General features: G+C 40.1%; 2 protein-coding genes across 8 annotated transcripts in view; one reads left to right on the plus strand and one right to left on the minus strand.

Moving 5' to 3' along the window:
- LOC105683642 overlaps window positions 1-19,570 on the minus strand; it is a 91,771-nt gene that overhangs the window by 39,632 nt on the left and 32,569 nt on the right. The gene's annotated exons all lie outside the window — the stretch shown is intronic.
- On the plus strand, window positions 8,678-14,070 carry LOC125500106 (acyl-CoA Delta(11) desaturase-like). 4 transcript variants are annotated; one of them, XM_048651514.1, is made up of 6 exons: window positions 8,678-8,827; window positions 9,198-9,555; window positions 9,633-9,763; window positions 9,854-10,059; window positions 10,160-10,345; window positions 10,410-10,733. In XM_048651514.1, exons 2-6 carry the CDS (start codon window positions 9,333-9,335, stop codon window positions 10,654-10,656), a joined length of 993 nt encoding a protein of 330 aa, XP_048507471.1. In that variant the 5' UTR covers window positions 8,678-8,827; window positions 9,198-9,332; the 3' UTR covers window positions 10,657-10,733. The 4 variants fall into 4 exon arrangements, with proteins under 4 accessions (XP_048507471.1, XP_048507472.1, XP_048507470.1 ...); XM_048651515.1 differs by having other exon boundaries at window positions 9,654-9,763; XM_048651512.1 differs by lacking the exons at window positions 8,678-8,827; window positions 9,198-9,555; window positions 9,633-9,763; ... (1 more) ...; window positions 10,160-10,345; window positions 10,410-10,733 and adding exons at window positions 11,992-12,148; window positions 12,519-12,876; window positions 12,954-13,084; ... (1 more) ...; window positions 13,481-13,666; window positions 13,731-14,070.

Here is a 19,570-nt window from a genome sequence, read left to right on the forward strand (position 1 = left end):
TAAAAATATTCATTTGCAAAATGTGAAAAATTCTGTGGTATACGTGCAGAACGGGCTTTCCCAGAGAACGTGTAACGTAAATTGTTTAAATTTTAGTCGACGCGCGTGATCAAATTTCTTTAGGTCAAAGGTACATGTATGTATGTACTACATGTGTAGGTATGTAGGGTGAATAGATATATAAGAAAAAGATGGATTAATCGAATAACTGGATAGGGAGGTTTTTGGTTACCGGGTTCCATTTTGAAGCAAAGCGAAAAGAATTGCACGAGACAATTCCGTCCAGGGGTTGAAAAGGCGCGAGGGGGAAAGAGGGTTTGGGGGGGGGGGGGGGGGGACAACGTGGATGAGGTGAATCGGGTATCGATTTCACGTGCCAGTAGCTGTTATATACATATAATCGGACGAACGGTAATTGGAAAAAAATATATAATAGGTATTACAGCTATAATAGGCGACTGTATCTGTACGGAACGATTAGGGAAAGAAAAAACGACGCGAGCTGCTGTCCGACTTTCTTTTTTCCTCAGCGGAGTGAAAAAAGAAATTATACTTAATCCGACGTACATGCATCCCGCACCTTAAATTCCAATGGTAATTAAACTCCAGTAGTCGCCGTACACGTTTAACTAATAAATTCGAGTAACTGCACAGAGTAGCAGCAGCAGTCTCCATAGATTGCAAACACAAAAGCTAGGGCTCTCAAGTTTCGTTAGTAAACCTTCCCTAACTGTAAGCTGCGAGCTTTCGCATATCTGTACGGTATGCAGTGTACTGTAACAGCGTGTATTCCTATGTCTACCTATTTATTTACATAGATTTACCATTGCGATAGTAACCCGGAAGTCTAGAAAATGTACTTTCATGTTCTACGTTGGTACGTACTACTTATACTGCATCTAGAAAAGAAAATACAGTTGTAAAGTTGTTTCTGGAATCCGTAGCATCTATGCGACAAACATTTCTAGCATCATTCGATCCAACTTCCCTATAGCTTTAAATCTACATCGTGTTATACTTTTTGTTCGTACAATATAACGAGTCTCATGGACGGTGTTTTGCGACAAAGCTTCCTCGATATCTAGGTACGTACAGCTATGCGAAAATTCTCACGTACGAAGATAAAAATCCACTCGTCATACGTTGATCGTGATACATCGATCGGTGTTAGGATCTCGAATGATAGATTCCACAACTCGAAGCAAACTGTAAAAAAAGAAAAAAAAAAAAAAAGCAGGAAAAAAGCGGAATAAAAAGTGGAAGAAAGAAATGAAATCGCTGCCCGAATTTTATGGAGTGGAGGATCGTGGCCGAGGTATTAAGTAGCTACCTATACTGCACCTTTGAGAATTTAAATTCAGGTCTGAATTTTTCCCCGGCCTTTAGGGGCAGAAACGGCGGGTAAGTGACGATCGAGTGCGGAGATATATTTTCATCAGAAAAAAAGTGAAGGAATGAGTCGAGGTTGAATTTCAACCCCTGCAGCAGCAGCAGCAGGAAGTTATAGTTACAGGTTACAGGGTACGTACGCACTGCGATGCGTGGTTACGTAGGTATCAATCTAAGCGGAACGTTGGATGAGATATTTTTACGCTTGGATAAAAGTTTCATCGATCATATTTTCGCCGAGGGTTTTATTTATCTGCATATTCACGTGCGTACGTACTTATATCTATACGTAACACGATTTTGGATTATCGACGAAAAGGTATAACTCGCCGTGGATATAAAAATTTTCACAGAGCTTAGTCTGAACGAATTTCTCGTATATTGGTGTCACGGTGTACGTTACATCTATCGCCTATATACCAGTCACTTGAGGCAATAGTTTTCACATGGGAATGGCTATAGCGTGTAAGGAATCGCCAATTAAAGATACGTATACGGTGATATTTTTAATTAAACTTTTTCTCTGTGTGTCTCTTTTATAACGTTCTCTCGTAATCGATTGACGACCATCAAGGGGTTCTTTCCTCGGGTTCTTTTTTATTTATTTCATTTTCTTTTTGCTCAGCGCAGCGAAGAATGAACAACCAACGACGACTTCTCAAAACAATCGGCTTTCGATTACCTGTAGTTTCACCGGAACGAGAGAAGGAGCGCAAAATAAAACTAAAAGAAAAAAATCACACGGCACAAGGTGCGACAATTATTCTCATTCTTTTTTGACTTTGGTGGTCTTTTTTTGCTTTTTTTCTTCGCTAATTTTATAAAGTTACGGCATCGATCCCTGTCGCCAGCCGCCGCTCTTTTATTTTTCATTTTTGACGTACAGGTGTGCAGGGATAATACGAGGGATAATATGTGGAAACTAGCCACTTTGAACGCCTGACTAACGGCAACTTAACGAGCGCTCACCAATCGCACCAATCGCGAAATTTTCACGTGCGTGAACCTCCGCTCCGCCGATCCCCCGCTGGCGTCAGCAGTCAGGAGCAGCAAAGGTTCACGCATGTGAAAATTTCGCGATTGGTGCGATTGGTGAGCGCACGTCAAGTTGCCGCTAGTCAGGCGTACGGAGTGGCCAGTTTCCACGTATCGATCTTTGTGTATAAAACCGCCTTCCGTAGGGCAAGAAATTTGGCTGCCCATAATTTATAAATTATAAAAGGACCCTCTCACGCGACGCTTGAATTCTCAAAAACACATAGGACGAAGCAAACAATAGGTTTTGTTTTTGCTTCTGCGGGGTTTTAATTAGCGGAAAGATTTACCATGAAATTAGACGAGTTTTAATAAAAAACAAGAGAAACAAAGGAAATTTTTCATTATTCCGTTATAGTTTAGAAAGAAAGAGGAATGAGGACTACGAAACAATTAAGGGCATGCGATTCAAAATAATAAATAACGTGAAGAAAAACAAAAAATGCAATGCGTGGAATAGTGTGTATAGGTGCGTACGTATGGTCGTATTTATATACTTATGTAAACGAGTAGGTTGCTGCCGCGCAACAGCTTACGTACATGTATGTATAATGTTGCACAATTCTAACCGTATATAAAAGCGAAACGTTAAACATTTCGAGTTTCCAGGTAATAATTTCATTAGACCGACGGTTTTACAACTGTTATACCGCCTTTATTTCAAGCGCGTCCTTTTTACCACCTCCTGCTGAATAAAGAGAGAATAAGAGGAGAGAGAAAAAAAAAAAACAACCACGAAGAAGGGGAAAGTCTTGTTCAGAAAATTAGTTCAATTAGGTGCACACTCGAGGTAATAATAAGAGCTGCCGAGGCGTCGCGGTCGTCGGCTCCCTAAATTCTTTTTTCAGAATAATAATTATTATAATTTCGTACCCCGTCAGGGCTATATGGAATTTCCGATACGTTTCAAAATTTTCATCCAACACCGCGATGGATGGAATAAGAAAAATTAAAAACGATTCAATGCTGAATTATTCGAGATCTGATGACATTTTTTGAATCCGATGTTTTGGAATGATTTGAAATCGCATCTACCGTACGCACTGACATTTCTATATCACGGGGCAATTAGGCGTCATTCGAATGGGGAAGTGAAAATTATCTACACGTCACTCATGATCAATAGAGTGAGTGTGTGAGACGAAATATTATGCGCTGAAACTTGCATTGTATCGCCACCGATGCGGTTGTAGAATTACGTGCATATGTCAAACGTACAGCCGTGGCTGCAATTTGAAACATGTATTATTCAGATGGACCGCATAAAACCGAATTGATTAACGTATATGTATATATATGTCAAAATGACAATATGCTTTATAACTAATTAACAAGTGCATCAATCATGATACATTGTTTGTAATTAATTCACAGTACTCGCTTCCGCGCACCGCATCACGCATGTATCATACAACGCACAGTTCGCACGGTGTGTGACGTTTGTTTGACCTGTTAAAACAAACTACAATTGAAATAACGTACATTGGAATTATATTGATACAATTGAAGAACGAAAAACATACATATTTCTTCCTCGTTCCGGACCATTCCGTGATACGAAAAGTGGAGAGTATCTCACCAATTCCATAACGGGTACACGATGTGGGTAAGCGTGCATAACTGCAGATGCTTTCAATAGGGTCCGGCTTAAGGTGGCTCAACGAATACGTCATGGTGAATAATATCCTCCATTGATCGATTGCTCTCGTCAACTAAAATCGCATAAATAGTGGATGAAGCTCACAGATATTTCGGCGCAATCGATATTTGCATGTATAGCCATTTCGTATAACGCCCGCGGAGGTTCCCTACAATTATATAACACTTAGTGGCTTACGAAAGGGGTTGGGACGCAGTGATGGTGACGGTAACGGCGTTGAAACAGAAAGAGGGACAAAGAGAGATTCTGAGCAAACAAGAAGCGATAGCGTGAGGCGAGAAATCAAATCGCGAGATGAAGAGAAAGATGGAAATGTGTAATTGAGGTACGTATTCGTGGAGGATATGCACACCATATGTACAGCGTTTGTACACGTATAACTGAAATATATGTATACATATACATATATTCGCGGTGATAACGAGAAAAGCTTACCGCGAGCAAACTGAATCAGTGAAGAGAGAGAGGGCGAGTGATAAAGAGAGGGAGAGAGGGCGAGAGAGGGAAAGAAAGACGTTCGCGAACTATCAACGTTATTAGATTTCCTGTGGCGCCCTGAATCGATAATTACGTAATTACTATGTAGTAGGTACTATAATAGTACCTACGTAGATTCGTAGGTACCAATCGAGGTACGCGACTATGCGGAATATACGATATGTAATACACACATACTATATGCCACAGTAAGTACATAGGGATGTTAGCGTACACGTGTATTAGAGGTGCTCTTTGAGGTTCACCTTTCCCCTTTCCCTAGAAGCTGAAACAGGATCTTGCACAACTCCGGAGTATCCGGCGGCAACGCGATGCCACAACCATAGGATATGTAGACTTATATACATATGTGCATATATATATATATATATGCTATGTGTGCATAGCCACGAATGCATACATATACCAATTGTACTCGTAGGTCTCACCTATAGAGCTATACGCCTCTCGATATCAACCAAAGTGCAATGTGCACTTCAATTCAAAGAGGAGGACCAATTTCCCTGAACAAACGAATGCTTATGGCTATACATGCGGGTATCTATGTATATCTACATAACGTATGTAAAGACATGAGAACTTCTTCGGCAGACGCCCATCTCTATTAAATTTAACGCCAAATCGAATCAGTGGGAAAATCGCGTCTACTCAAATCCATCTCTGTAACCTAATTTATATTGACTTCGAACAGATTTTAGAAGCGTTATATAATTCCTTAACCTGACCTGAAAGACAGGTACATGTCTGACGATGAGTAAACGTACACCGCGCACTGTTGAAAAAAAGTAGACGTATTACCATCGTTACAAATATTACTCGCGAAATTTCTCTATAATATTGGATAACTAGTTCGAATTTTTGTTACTTTCATGTCTGAACGTAGTATAGCGTGAAAATTTCAGTGTGCATGGTGCAGCAGAGTGTACCGGATACTCGACTTTAATCTGGTAAGGAAAGAAAAAAATTAAATTAATAAAATGTGTGGTAAAAACGGGTTCAGACGTATCAGATTTTTCGAAAAAAAAAATAAAAAAAATCACGCACCTCAATATCCATACATGTATATGTATATATTAAATGAGTAAAGTTTTCCCGTACAATTCTCCCGGGCATCCCGCGAGCTCCTCGTTCTCCGGGAACCCCCACAGGCTCTTTATCGACTTCGCTGCTGTACACATACCTATATATGTATGTAGGTATACCTATACGTACGAACGTATACTTTACGTGTACGACTGTAAGGAACGCAACAGATCTTGAATTGGGCGTCTATTACCAAGCAATTAGACCGCACGATATGTCATAGATATTGAATTCGAATTCAATTCTCGAAGAAGAGAAGTTTTGCTTGAGACGTTGTTTCGCAAAAGTTTCCTTTATTCATGCAGACGAGTACGTACGTTAGAGAAAGTAAGCAAAGACGGAGCGTAATCCGCAATTATTTTCGAAGACTTTACGGACACGCGTACAAAGATATACCCATGTAATATAATTGTAGCCTCGACGATGAGTGTACGCAAAGAACAATAATTATTTAGGACGAACCGTCTGCAAAGAGTATATCCGACGTGAAAGAGAATTAGGTATGAAAGAGAAACAGAGAGAATGGACTCGTAAATTATAAGTCAGTGGAAAGGATTGCACGGTAGCCTATTTCGAAAATTACCGGAAAATCGTTGAAGAAGCTTAAGGGCCAGTTGTTCTGGACCGTAAAATGAATCCCCGAAAATAATTCATCCTCAACCTTTGCCCCGGAGTGTCGTCGCGGGGTGCGGCTGGCTACAGAAACTGCTTGGATAGCTTTTGCTGCTGTACCGCCATCGCTGCTAGGTAGCAGCCAACCCCCCTGACTACCGCACGCTCGTTTTCTTCTCGAGTTGCTGAAAGATCCCAGAGAAAAGATATTTTCATTGCAGGGATGTAAGAGTGCCAAGTATAAAAGTTTCGGAGGCGAGGTAATAATATTTTTCGTCTATTTCTCTTCGACTAGTTTATTTTATTTTGTTTAGTTTTTTTTTTTTTTTGTCTCTCCTCGTAAGTTAACGTTGAAAAAAACTTCATTATTTTACCATCGATGTAACATCACGACGCACGTCAAACTCGAAAGTTCGATCTTTATTTATCTTTATTTGTTTTACCCCTCGGTTTTTATCGACCAAGAAAAATCGAATCCAGAAAATCTCAACACCCAACTCTTCGTTTCAGGGTTTTGGGTTTCGTTTCGACTATTTTTTTCATCACTTTGGGCGAAGCAAACTTTTTCATGAGTAATCCTGAGAGTATGCATAATCAGGAATCTCGGAGTCTCGACTCACGTGGCACGTGTGTCAATGGGGATGAGAACGTATCTGTAGATATAAAACTAACACCTTTTTTTGAAGCCAACTTTCTCAGCACCTGTTTTCTTTTCTCTTCGTTTGGCGTTCAAGAACATTTCTGTTTCTCATCTCCTTCGCACAAGAGGGTGGAAATCAACGACAACGTCGTTGCCCCCGCCGTCCTTGAACCCGGAACGCGTGTCACAACTCTTATTCTGGAAATGAAGAAAAAAACAACCACAAAAAGAAGGATGGAGAGAGAAAAAAAAATACCCTTTCCAGAGTCTTTGTGACCTTTGTTATTCACCTCTGTTGTCAACTACACATGAACGTGCCTCTGTTTACCAGTGAAAAGTTGTTTTATACGCACCCTCACAGAATGAAAAGCAGTACGACGCTCTTCGTCGATACGGTTTGCGAAACCTTGGGACGGGCTTACGATCTTCGAGAAGCTTCAGCTCAACTTGTAGCGAAGGTCGTTCGACACATCGGTCACAAATCCCCGAGTCATCGAATTTTAAGGGTGGCTCTAGAAGTACAGCCAGATTTCGTATGCATAATGCGGTGTATGCTAACAATCGAAATTGTCAATCGAGAAATTAGAGTTGATTCGTGAAGCGTGCGTCACTGAACCCGAAACAGCACGAAACTAGGAGCTTTACTGGCCAAATTTATATTCAACCGTATCTTTTTCTTTTTCTTTGCGGGACGAAGTGAGAGTATGTAGCGTCGTTACCCCGGTCTTTGGGCTCGTGTCTGAAATTTTGCTCGGAAGAGACGTGAAATTAATAGCCACGAGAAGGAATAGAAATTTCCTGAATCTTTGAGAATTGTGAATCTCCTCGTTTTTTGCCGATGATGCTGTTGCGATACCAGTGATGAAAACCTTCTATAAATTATTGGAGATGATGTGACTGAATTGCACGAATATGAGAAGATGTAACAAATTACAGATCCAAGTTGGCGCAATCATTTGCCGTATGTATTATTGCGGACGAACTTATGAATAAGAATCATTTGAGCAACAAACTATTTGCATCTTGATGTTTGAAATTATCATCCCAAACTTGTCGCACCGCCCCTGTTTAATCTTTTATTAATCTTATACGGGAACGAGACGTGAAAAGTAACGAGATTATTTGTTCACGACTACGTTGCACTCGCTGCGGTGATCAACGGAATCATTAACGTGACACAGAAAAATCCGATAATTACGACCATGAATTGTACGTCGAGAGACATTGATACAGTTCGATCATTTAATTAAGTTGATATTCACAGTTTCGCGAATACGATGAAAAGAGAATATTTGGTTGAACAAACTATTCATACGAATGTTGCGTTCTCGGGGCCGGAGAGTTCAACATCGTATGGATAAACATATACGTTCATAGAACAAGTCTGACAATGAGTTATAAGATAGTCGGGATGATCATATCATCGTGGATTTAATATATTTATCTAAAATACGTACATTTTTGTGAGAATGGTCACGATGAATTTGGTGGCGTGGATCCCGGTGGCCGAAATAATTGATTGAAGCTACAAAACGTGAGGGTTACATCATTCTGCTTTCTGTAGCTATTAATATAGTCATCCGACTATTTCACGCGTCGAACAAATGGAATACTGGATAATTACGGCACGTCAAGCCGTGTCAGTATCGACTGATGTATCACATTTTGCTAATTAAATTCAAAGGGTTCAGCAGGTTAACGCGTATGAGCCGAATGACTTGTACGTTTGTTGGCGTAGGGTTTGGTACGACCTTTTCTCGAAAGTCATCTACTGGAATAGGCCGTCTTGAATTTATTTGATCGTGATTCAGACACATAAATAGAAGTAGATTGAGGATCAGCCAGGAGTATAACGGCGAGAAGCCAACGTGAAACAATCACGTCTTGTTCATAAGCCGAATTTTTGATGGGTATTTGATGGGTATTCATCACATAGTTCTACCGTTCACGATTAGTTCCGACTTTGGTTGGGCTTTGTGAAAAACTGAATCGATGCGGCCCATCGATACTAGACGTCCTACCCCAGAGTTTGCTTCGAAAAAATCCTGTTCAAAAACAATTTTCGAAAACATCCTATCTCAGATCCAGAAATTCTTATCGAAACTCCAGTCATTGTGACAATACTGCGCTAAGTTCTTGATCGGGAGTAACATTAACTATAATTATTTCACATAATTATATCTGAAAACTCCCGAATAGAACTTTTGCGAAGACTTTTGAATAGGATTTTTTCGTCGGTGGAGTGGTTCGGAGCAATAATTATTTTATTCGGTTATATAGCCGATACTTTGGGATTGGAACCGTTGAAATACGCTTGGATTGAACTGAAAAGTGAACACGTACGATTGTTGACATCCGTTAGCATCTCCGCAAACTTGTCGAGTGAATACATGGGACTCGAACGATAGCTGCAAAATGAGTGCAAACGAAGATGTAATTCGACCATCGGATGCCAAATGTGACGAAGCGAGCGATGCGGAATTTTCGGAATCGCCGTCGTTGCGTGAATGGATAAGACGAGTTGTTTGGTTCAATTTTTTGTACTTGGTATTTTTTCATGTCGGTTATATTCTGTCCATCATTACATACGTTTTCGGACTATATTCGGACCCGGTTAAATGGCAGACGATTGTCTGGGGTGAGTTACAATTTGGCTGGTCCAAATTACGAAAAAGGATTTGTGGATATTTCACAGATATCCATTGAATGTTTCAGTGGTTTTCCTCTTCTACGCAATTGGTGTGGGTATAACTGGAGGAGTTCATCGCTACTGGACTCACCGTACTTACAAAGCGAAACTTCCTTTGAGAATAATTCTGATGATCATGTATTCGGCTGCTGGATCGGTGAACAATCAATTTACCTGAAGTACCGTTAGGACTTAATTCTGTGAAACCGACGTTACACTGTTGTTAACACGTATTCATTACCTGCAGTATCCAATTTTCTACTGGGTGAAAGACCACAGAGTTCACCACAAATATTCCGAAACCAATGCGGATCCCTACAACGCAAAACGAGGATTTTTTCATGCACATGTCGGATGGATTGTTCAGCCAAGACATCCCGAATATCTTCGAAGAGCAAAAGAAGTAGACATGTCCGACATAATTGCTGATCCAGTCGCAATGTTCGAGAAGAAGTAAGCTGTGGGTGCCCGTTGGCATGACTTTTTCCCATTCTTTACAGTTTAACGCGTACAAAATTCACTTCGATATAATTGTGTGTTGAAATTTACACAGGTACGCCGCAGAGTTGAGACTACTATTTTGTTTCGGCCTCCCAACGATAATTCCGATTTTATGTTGGAATGAGACGATTTTCCATGCCGTCTTATTAGTGTGTTTTGTATGCTACGTGACTACATGGAATGCCACCTTCAGCGTTAACAGTTTTACACACATTTACGGCAGTCGCCCATACAACAAGTATGTGATTCATATTTTTAGAACAAAAGTTCCACGAGTAATCGATCATTCATTTGTTTAATAGATCAATAGGCCCCACGGAATTACCAATTGTGTCGTTTTTCTCCTTGGGCGAAGGATCGCATAATTATCACCACACATTTCCTTGGGATTACAAGGCGACAGAGTCGCTTTTCAAGCATTTCAGTTTAACGACGCTTTTCATCAACGCATGTGCGAAACTCGGATTAGCTTATGATCTCCGAGAAGCTTCACCTGAACTTGTGGAAAAAGTTATTCGTCGCACGGGCTACAAAAGCAAGAATCAATGAATTGTCAATCTCATTCCGATATTGTGAGTTTGATAATCAACAGCATCGGCAATAATAAAACTCAACGAATGAATACATAAATGACAAAACCGAGTCTTCGTCATTTGTCTTTCTGGTTCAAACATTTTTCTTTATCTGCTAGCAATCACCGTGCATAATATTTGAGTGAAAGTGTTCCAATCCTCATGACGTGCACTCATGTTCCCGCTGTGAAGTTTTAGGATTCTGAATTATAAATGCGTCATTGATGAAAAAATCGAAATGGATATTCGTGCATCGAGAGGAAAATGATAACTTCAAGTGGTTCAAGTGATACCTTGTTTAAGATTAGTGCGTCCAATATTTGTATGTGTAATGTTTTGATTATACTTGCATGTCCTTGAATTCCGCATTCGTACTCACTGCGACAAACTGCGATACTTTTCGGCATTATATTTGTTGATGGTATGCGAGACCCCACGTCTCCTCGGGTGTCAGGCGGAAACTGAATATGAGTTGTATACGAATTTAAATTACATTTCGAATCCACTCATCGATTACCAAATGCTGGATTAATACAATTTGTGGGATAATTATTCGTAGGTGATAAAGATTTTACAATTCAATCGCTTTGGTGACAAAGGCCAAGGCCCCTTAGAAATTGAAATAATCCAATCGTTCGACTTTACGAACCACATGGGCACTCACAATTAGGCGAAAGTATCGAAAGTGTTGGTGAAATTTGTTGACTGCCGAAGGGTATCCTATTTTTGTAAACTAGCGATATCCCAGGTGATGCGAATTCCAACCCGTTTTACAGTTTGATCATTTAATTAGGTTGATATACACAGCTTCGCAGATACGATAATAAGAGATTGTTTAGTTGGACAAACTATTCGCACGAATGTTGCGTTCTCGGGGCCGAATAGTTCAACATCGTATGAATAAACATATACGTTCGAAGAAACTGTGGAAAAAAATTGAAGTAACAAAACCGACTTATAAGAGAGTCCGGATGATCATATCATCGTGGATATAATATATTTATCTAAAATACGTACATGTCTGTGAGAATGGTCACGATAAATTTGGTGGCGTGGATCCCGGTGGCCGAAATAATTGATTGAAGCTACAAAATGTCAGGGTCACGTCGTTCTGCTTTCGATAGCCACCCAAATAGTCATCGGACTGCTTCGCGCTTCGAACGAATCGAGTATTCAATAATTACGGCAAATCAAACCGTGTCAATATCGACTGGTGTGCCACATTTGGCTGATTAAATTCAAAAGGTTCAGCAGGTTAACGCGTATGAGCCGAATGACTTGTACGTTTGTTGGCGTAGGTTTGGGTACGACTTTTTTTCGAATGTATCTACTAAAATAGGCCGTTTTGATTTTTTTTGATCGTGATTCAGACACATAAATAGAAGTAGATTGAGGATCAGCCAGGAGTATAACGGCGAGAAGCCAACGTGAAACAATCACGTCTTGTTCATAAGCCGAATTTTTGATGGGTATTTGATGGGTATTCATCACATAGTTCTACCGTTCACGATTAGTTCCGACTTTGGTTGGACTTTGTGAAAAACTGAATCGATGCGGCCCATCGATACTAGACGTCCTACCCCAGAGTTTGCTTCGAAAAAATCCTGTTCAAAAACAATTTTCGAAAACATCCTATCTCAGATCCAGAAATTCTTATCGAAATTCCAGTCATTGTGACAATACTGCGCTAAGTTCTTGATCGGGAGTAACATTAACTATAATTATTTCACATAATTATATCTGAAAACTCCCGAATAGAACTTTTGCGAAGACTTTTGAATAGGATTTTTTCGTCGGTGGAGTGGTTCGGAGCAATAATTATTTTATTCGGTTATATAGCCGATACTTTGGGATTGGAACCGTTGAAATACGCTTGGATTGAACTGAAAAGTGAACACGTACGATTGTTGACATCCGTTAGCATCTCCGCAAACTTGTTGAGTGAATACATGGGACTCGAACGATAGCTGCAAAATGAGTGCAAACGAAGATGTAATTCGACCATCGGATGCCAAATGTGACGAAGCGAGCGATGCGGAATTTTCGGAATCGCCGTCGTTGCGTGAATGGATAAGACGAGTTGTTTGGTTCGATTTCTTGTACTTGGTATTTTTTCATGTCGGTTATATTTTGTCCATCATTATATACGTTTTCGGACTATATTCGGACCCGGTTAAATGGCAGACGATTGTTTGGGGTGAGTTACAATTTGGCTGGTTCAAATTACGAAAAAGGATTTGTGGATATTTCACAGATATCCATTGAATGTTTCAGTGGTTTTCCTCTTCCTCACAGTTGGTGTGGGTATAACTGGAGGAGTTCATCGCTACTGGACTCACCGTACTTACAAAGCGAAACTTCCTTTGAGAATAATTCTGATGATCATGTATTCGGCTGCTGGATCGGTGAACAATCAATTTACCTGAAGTACCGTTAGGACTTAATTCTGTGAAACCGACGTTACACTGTTGTTAACACGTATTTATTACCTGCAGTATCCAATTTTCTACTGGGTAAAAGACCACAGAGTTCACCACAAATATTCCGAAACCAATGCGGATCCCTACAACGCAAAACGAGGATTTTTTCATGCACATTTCGGATGGATTGTTCAGCCAAGACATCCCGAATATCTTCGAAGAGGAAGAGAAGTAGACATGTCCGACATAATTGCTGATCCAGTCGCAATGTTCGAGAAGAAGTAAGCTGTGGGTGCCCGTTGGCATGACTTTTTTCCATTCTATACAGTTTAACGCGTACAAAATTCACTTCGATATAATTGTGTGTTAAAATTTACACAGGTACGCCGTAGAGTTGAGACTACTTCTTTGTTTTGGCCTCCCAACGATAATTCCGATTTTATGTTGGAATGAGACGATTTTTCATGCCGTTCTATTACTGTGTTTCATACGTTATATAACAATATGGAATGCTACTTCCAGCGTTAACAGTTTCTCTCATATTTACGGCAGTCGCCCATACAACAAGTATGTGATTCATATTTTCAGAACAAAGGTTCCACGAGTAATCGATCATTTATCTGTTTAATAGATCAATAGGCCCCACGGAATTACCAATTGTGTCGTTTTTCACCTTCGGCGAAGGATCGCATAATTATCACCACACATTTCCTTGGGATTACAAGGCGACAGAGTCGCTTTTCAAGCATTTCAGTTTAACGACGCTTTTCATCAACGCATGTGCGAAACTCGGATTAGCTTATGATCTCCGAGAAGCTTCACCTGAACTTGTGGAAAAAGTTATTCGTCGCACGGGCTACAAAAGCAAGAATCAATGAATTATCAATCTCATTCCGATATTGTGAATTTGATAATCAACAGCATCGGCAATAATAAAACTCAACAAATAAATAGAGAAATGATAAAACCGAGTCTTCGTCATTTTTCTTTCTGGTTCAAACATTTTTCTTCATCTGCTAGCAATCACCCTGCATAATATTCAATTGTAAATCAAATTGTTACAGTCCTCATCAAGTGCACTCATGTTCACGCTGTAAAGTTTCGGGGTTCGAAATTGACATGGATAAAAAACCGAAATCGAAATTCGCGTATCAGGCAAATAAGATTGTGACTGCGAATCTAGGATATACACTTACAATTAGTCTCCAGTTACTCCAATATGGTTCAACCGATACCTCGTTCAAGATTATTCCTCCCAATATTCGTGTCTGATCATCTTGTCATTCTTGCATTTCAAAAGTGAACCACGCTGCACATGAATTGTAAATGAAAATAAGTCACGGCGAGTCAGTGTGAAAAATTACATCAGTTTTTTTTTTAGATGTATGTCCTTGAATTTCGCACTCGTATTGGAGATCGTACGCGACGTGGCGTGTTAGGCGGGAACTGAATATACATGTACACGTATATATGTATGTAAATTAAAATGAAATTTCATTGACGCACTACAGCCGTTTGTATAAGCAGTTCAATTATTGACCACCGAACGCTAAAGCAATACAATGTGAGGGATAATTATGCCTAAGTTGTAAGGATTTTACAATTCAATCGCTTTGGTGACAAAGGCCAAGGGCCCCTCAGAAATTGAAATAATCCAATCGCTCGACTTTATGAACCACATGGGCACTCACAATTACGCGAAAGTAGTTTGAATGTCCCTGATGGATTTTTGTTCAGAATTCCACACCTGCCAACTGGGTTGATCTATTGATCGAGTTATCACCAATTTTCTGCCTCTTGGAGCGGATCTTTTTTAAACGATCACTTTTTACTATGCGAAATGAATTTTCCTAATGTATCGAAGATATCAACATCATCTGTATACCGTTCGTGGTCAATGCCTCGCTTCGAATAAAAAGCTATCTCATTTTCTACACGAAAAAGCAACTGTGCATTCAACAGTTTCATAATTCACGATACAACCCATTCGATTCATCGGGCCAATTATAGTACTTTATGCGCGCCTATTGTAGGATCATGCACATGGGTATCACGAGTATAATCAAGTACACTGCGTGCTCTATTTCAAATGAGACGTTTCGAAAAATTCGACAACAACTCGTCAGAGCAAAAAGTGATTCGCAATAAATCTGTAGAGTTCGACGAGATCGATATCGAGTCGTTTATGAATCGGGTCGAAGTCAAATTCGAATGGCAACACCCCGTATATTCCATTTGTTCGGCACACGTCGAGTAGCACACGTATAACGCACGCATACATGTGAATCGGATTAATCTAAATGAAGCACAATCATAGCGATTGTAAAGCGCGTTATCGACGATACGTCGATCCTGAATTCTCGGATACTCGGAAACTGTATACAAGGGTGTCGAGTGATGTTGAGTGTAATTATATCCATGAAACGATTAGATGAGACATAGAGGGGAGAGAACTTTGCCGATGTGAAAAGGGTGCGAGCCGAAATAAGCCCTGGTGCACCCGTAATACTCTTGTCTGGTCGTTGGTTGTACCTATGGAAGGTGTAGATCCGCGAAGGCCGTGCGGGTGCCTTTGATCTAAATTTCCACATCAATTTATACCGCTGCTGCAACTGTGGAAAAGTTATATATATACACCGACAACTTTCATACCGTATCGATTTTCACAAACATTTCACCCCGTACATTTTTTTTCCCCTCGTACACCGTTAAGCCTCTGAAATATAACTCGGTATATTCATATCCCGCCGGAGATTTTCCGACAATCAAAAGATTACGGAGTTTTAAGCCCTGTTCATACCACCAGTGTCATCAACGCACAACTCTAGACACTCTCTAGATATATTCTGAAACTTAATCATCGTGGAATTAATTACGATTTAGATATATTTACTGAAGCGTTAATTGATTTTGCAAACTCCGTACGGGAGGTGTTGAGCGTCGAGTCAACGAGGTCCTTTACTAATCCTCACTACTTTTTATTTGTCTTCCTCTCCTCCCAAACCATTTTCAGAGGACGGTGAAAAATAATTGTATTCCAATCCCGCGGCGTCATTATAAAAAACAAGTGAAAAGAAAAAAAAACCAAGAAAAATAGAAATAATAAATGTCGCCAAATGATGAAAAAAAATTATACGCCAAGTATGAAATATGGATGATTATGAATTCCATAAAGCCCTCACTTCTTCACAGGATTTATCTTGTGATTATAATTGAACTTTGAAATCTGTTGACTCGCATAATTAATTTTGTCTTTTCTTTCTGAATTTTTTTCGTCCGTATGTACCGAATATTCTTCATCTCTGCCCAGCTCTCGTTACGTAGAAATCGTCAAACGTCGCAGCGCGGTAATAAATTTCAGAGGGCTCTTCATTTTTCTTCTATTTTATTTTATTTATTTTTCGTTCTCGTAGTTTTTCATGGTAACATTAGAGTTTACCCCGACAAGATAGGATTCGAAGAAGGGACGATGTACAAGTGCTCTTGAGTAAATATATGAGAGTTATATATGCATATAAAATATGAAAAGGTGTAAGAGCGCAGGAGCAGCCAAAACTTTCCAACGAATGCTATTGAACATGAAGGGAAAAATTCATTTTCAAACGCATCATTCCTCCAACGAACCCTGTTGTTTGTGTAACGCGAATACCGCAAATTTCTCGCCGCGCTATTTCCATCCCTCTTTTTCCCGCGGGTTATACCGGAACGTTACTCGGTGCTTTACCATCACTACTATCACCCACTCTCCATGCACCGAGTCATGAAGCAAAAGTGGTTTATTGATCTACCCCCTCAATGGTCACCCAACCATCCATTTTCTCTCTCACTCTTTGTCTCCCTATACATCTCGTTTTTTCTTCCTCTCGTTTGACTCGCTGATAAGTACGAATAGTAGCTACCCGCGAACATTCCTCTGCAACGTTCTGTTTTCACTCGTCCCTCGTCCCTCCGATTTTCCGTTTATTATAACTATATAATCCGTATCCGGATCCTCAAGAGGGTATAAAAGTCTTCCTGTCCCGTCCAGTTTCTTAGCTACAAATATCCAACTACCGCTCAAACATAAGAGAAAAAACGAGACTTCAAAAATCACACACATGAAATAGATGCCGTACAAGCAATTTTAAACATGATTCGGTGCGCCGGACTTTTCGATAATGAGGTACTCGGGGAAATAAAAGCTCATGCAGAACTTCGGTGGCGAGTAAAAAAAAAGTTTCTTATTTGTTTTCTTCGTTTAAAATTTATCTTGTTGAGAAATGAAAAATGAAAAATGAAAAATCGGTAAATGGCACCACGGTATACGTGTGTGCAAGACAGGGAAGAAGAGCGCGGTTTCTTCGCGTGAAATTGAAGGGGCTTTGATCGATGAGAAAAAAGAAAGTGAGAAAATCACTGTTCTATTTTTTCACGGTTCGCTAGGCCCAGTTTATTATCTTCCCCCTCCCCTCCCCCCCCCCCTCTCGAGTCGCGAGATTGGAAAAATGACGGAGAATAGAGAATGAACTCTTGAAAACGGCGACGATGAGATATTCGATTCACGGAAGTTCCGGTTATTGGCAAATCACAAAAAATTAACTAACAGTCAACATCTTTTCACTGAACGCGAACCCGTACGGTTCATAATACAATTATTCGATGTTTTCAACATTATTGTGTTTCTCGCCAAATATATCCAGGGAAACTTACGGATTGGAACGACTGGACCATTCGGTACATCAAAACCGATTTCGATACTTTCGTATAGAACGATCCAATTTACCTGGTGGTGCAAACATTTCGACTCTCCCTTCTAGATTATATTATCACAATAACGTATACATCAGAAGCCACCTACACACGTACCTGCATCCTCCGCACGTATCGGAGAGATGAAACTTCCCCTGGGAATCTTATACATAAAACCCAACTACCCCACGGGCATATCGCTATCGCTACGTAGAGTAGCTGTTACTGCTGGTTTTGTTGTTGTTGTTGTTTCAGGATTAAATTGCTTGTTATCTACAGCATACGGAAGAATTCTTAGAAACATTAGCAGATACATATTATGTGGGCACTCATGTGACGACTGCACGAAAAATTTTTGTCCCGCAGTTCGAAAAAGAAAGAAAATAACAATAACAATGACAATAACAACAATAGTATAATAATCAGAAGAAGAAGAAGAAGAAGAAGAAGAAGAAGAAGAAACAAGGAAGTCGATTTTCCGCACATTTCATCGATGGAGAAACTGGAAGTTGAATTTTCCGCAGAGGATTCAATTGACGATGCGCGATGCCCCGTAGGAGTTTCTTGTTTCACGAAGTGGCAAAGTGGTGGAAGAGGAGAAGGGAGAACGTCCCTGGTGGTGAGTCCCAGTGTCACCCAAACTCGGAGACAACGTTCCTGAATTATTGAGTAGAATTCAAGTCCAACTGCCACCGAGCAATGTAGATCGACAAACACGTTTCTGACGAGAATTTTCACACGACCCTTCTCACGATAGATTCAACATTTTGACAGCTGATAAATCATTCAGTATTCTGTATTATAACATTAACTTTGCAAAGAATTTCAGAATTATAGTTAGAGCTGTTCGTTCGAATGTTCAGAGAAGAAGAAAAAGGATTACGTGTAGCAACGATTAGGGTGGTATTTTGGAAGAATTTATCAATTCGCCACAAGGAAGACAAAAAGAATTTCCAAAACTCTAACCACATTTTGCTAAGCTAAAATCTTACTTACTCTGTAACGTCTTTTTTTTCCCAACCGTGAATTGTTTTCTCGAATGGAGATTTGAGATGAAAAAATAAAATCTAAAGTGCCTAACTAATACGATAAAAGAAACAAAAAACAAAAACCAAAAAAAAACCATACGTAATGTTGTTTCTCTTAGCGAAGGATTTGAAGAGGACATTTCTGAGCGTGATTATACGCATACATAAATTTCTGTTCCACAGAGAAAGCCAACGTAGCTTTGGGGAATAACGATAATTAATCACGATTTGTTCGAGGATGTGTATACGTGCACTTACATACAGTACGTAAGAGTCCTGAGGAGAGACGCCATGAACCCGAAGAGATATGACCATGAGCGAGATACGGAGAGAAAAGAGAAAGGACGAAGGGCGAAGGGCGAAGGGATTTCTCGGATGATGGTGGACTGCGGTATACGTGCGGTGGACAGGCGGTGGGCAAACCGCCAGAACAAACCTAGCTGAACAATCGATCTCAACGTGTGCAGCGGCAGTAACCGTGGGGCTACCTGAAACAATTTCAGGGGAAGCAAGAAAAAAGAAATTAGAAAAAAAATTAAAAAAGACAAAATGGAATATAAAATCGGTTCTTCATTTACATTTATTTCCTGGATCCTCTCTTTTGTTCTTCTCATTTCTCCGCGATCCGTTCGTCGGCTGTGTGTGTGTACAGTGAGGTTCCCTCCAAAAGAGCGCAGGCAGGAAATTATGCAACGATGTCTCGTGCACTTGACTT

This window comes from Athalia rosae, chromosome 1 (assembly GCF_917208135.1).
Source record: "Athalia rosae chromosome 1, iyAthRosa1.1, whole genome shotgun sequence".
Lineage (NCBI taxonomy): Eukaryota > Metazoa > Arthropoda > Insecta > Hymenoptera > Athaliidae > Athalia > Athalia rosae.

Bases quoted from the DNA above. Each gene is read 5' to 3' on its own strand.
- LOC125500106 (XM_048651514.1), top strand. From the start codon at position 9,333: ATGAGTGCAAACGAAGATGTAATTCGACCATCGGATGCCAAATGTGAC. The intron at 9,764-9,853 runs GTGAACAATCAA...CATTACCTGCAG, and splicing joins TGTATTCGGCTGCTGGATCG to TATCCAATTTTCTACTGGGT. The intron at 10,346-10,409 runs GTATGTGATTCA...TTTGTTTAATAG, and splicing joins GGCAGTCGCCCATACAACAA to ATCAATAGGCCCCACGGAAT.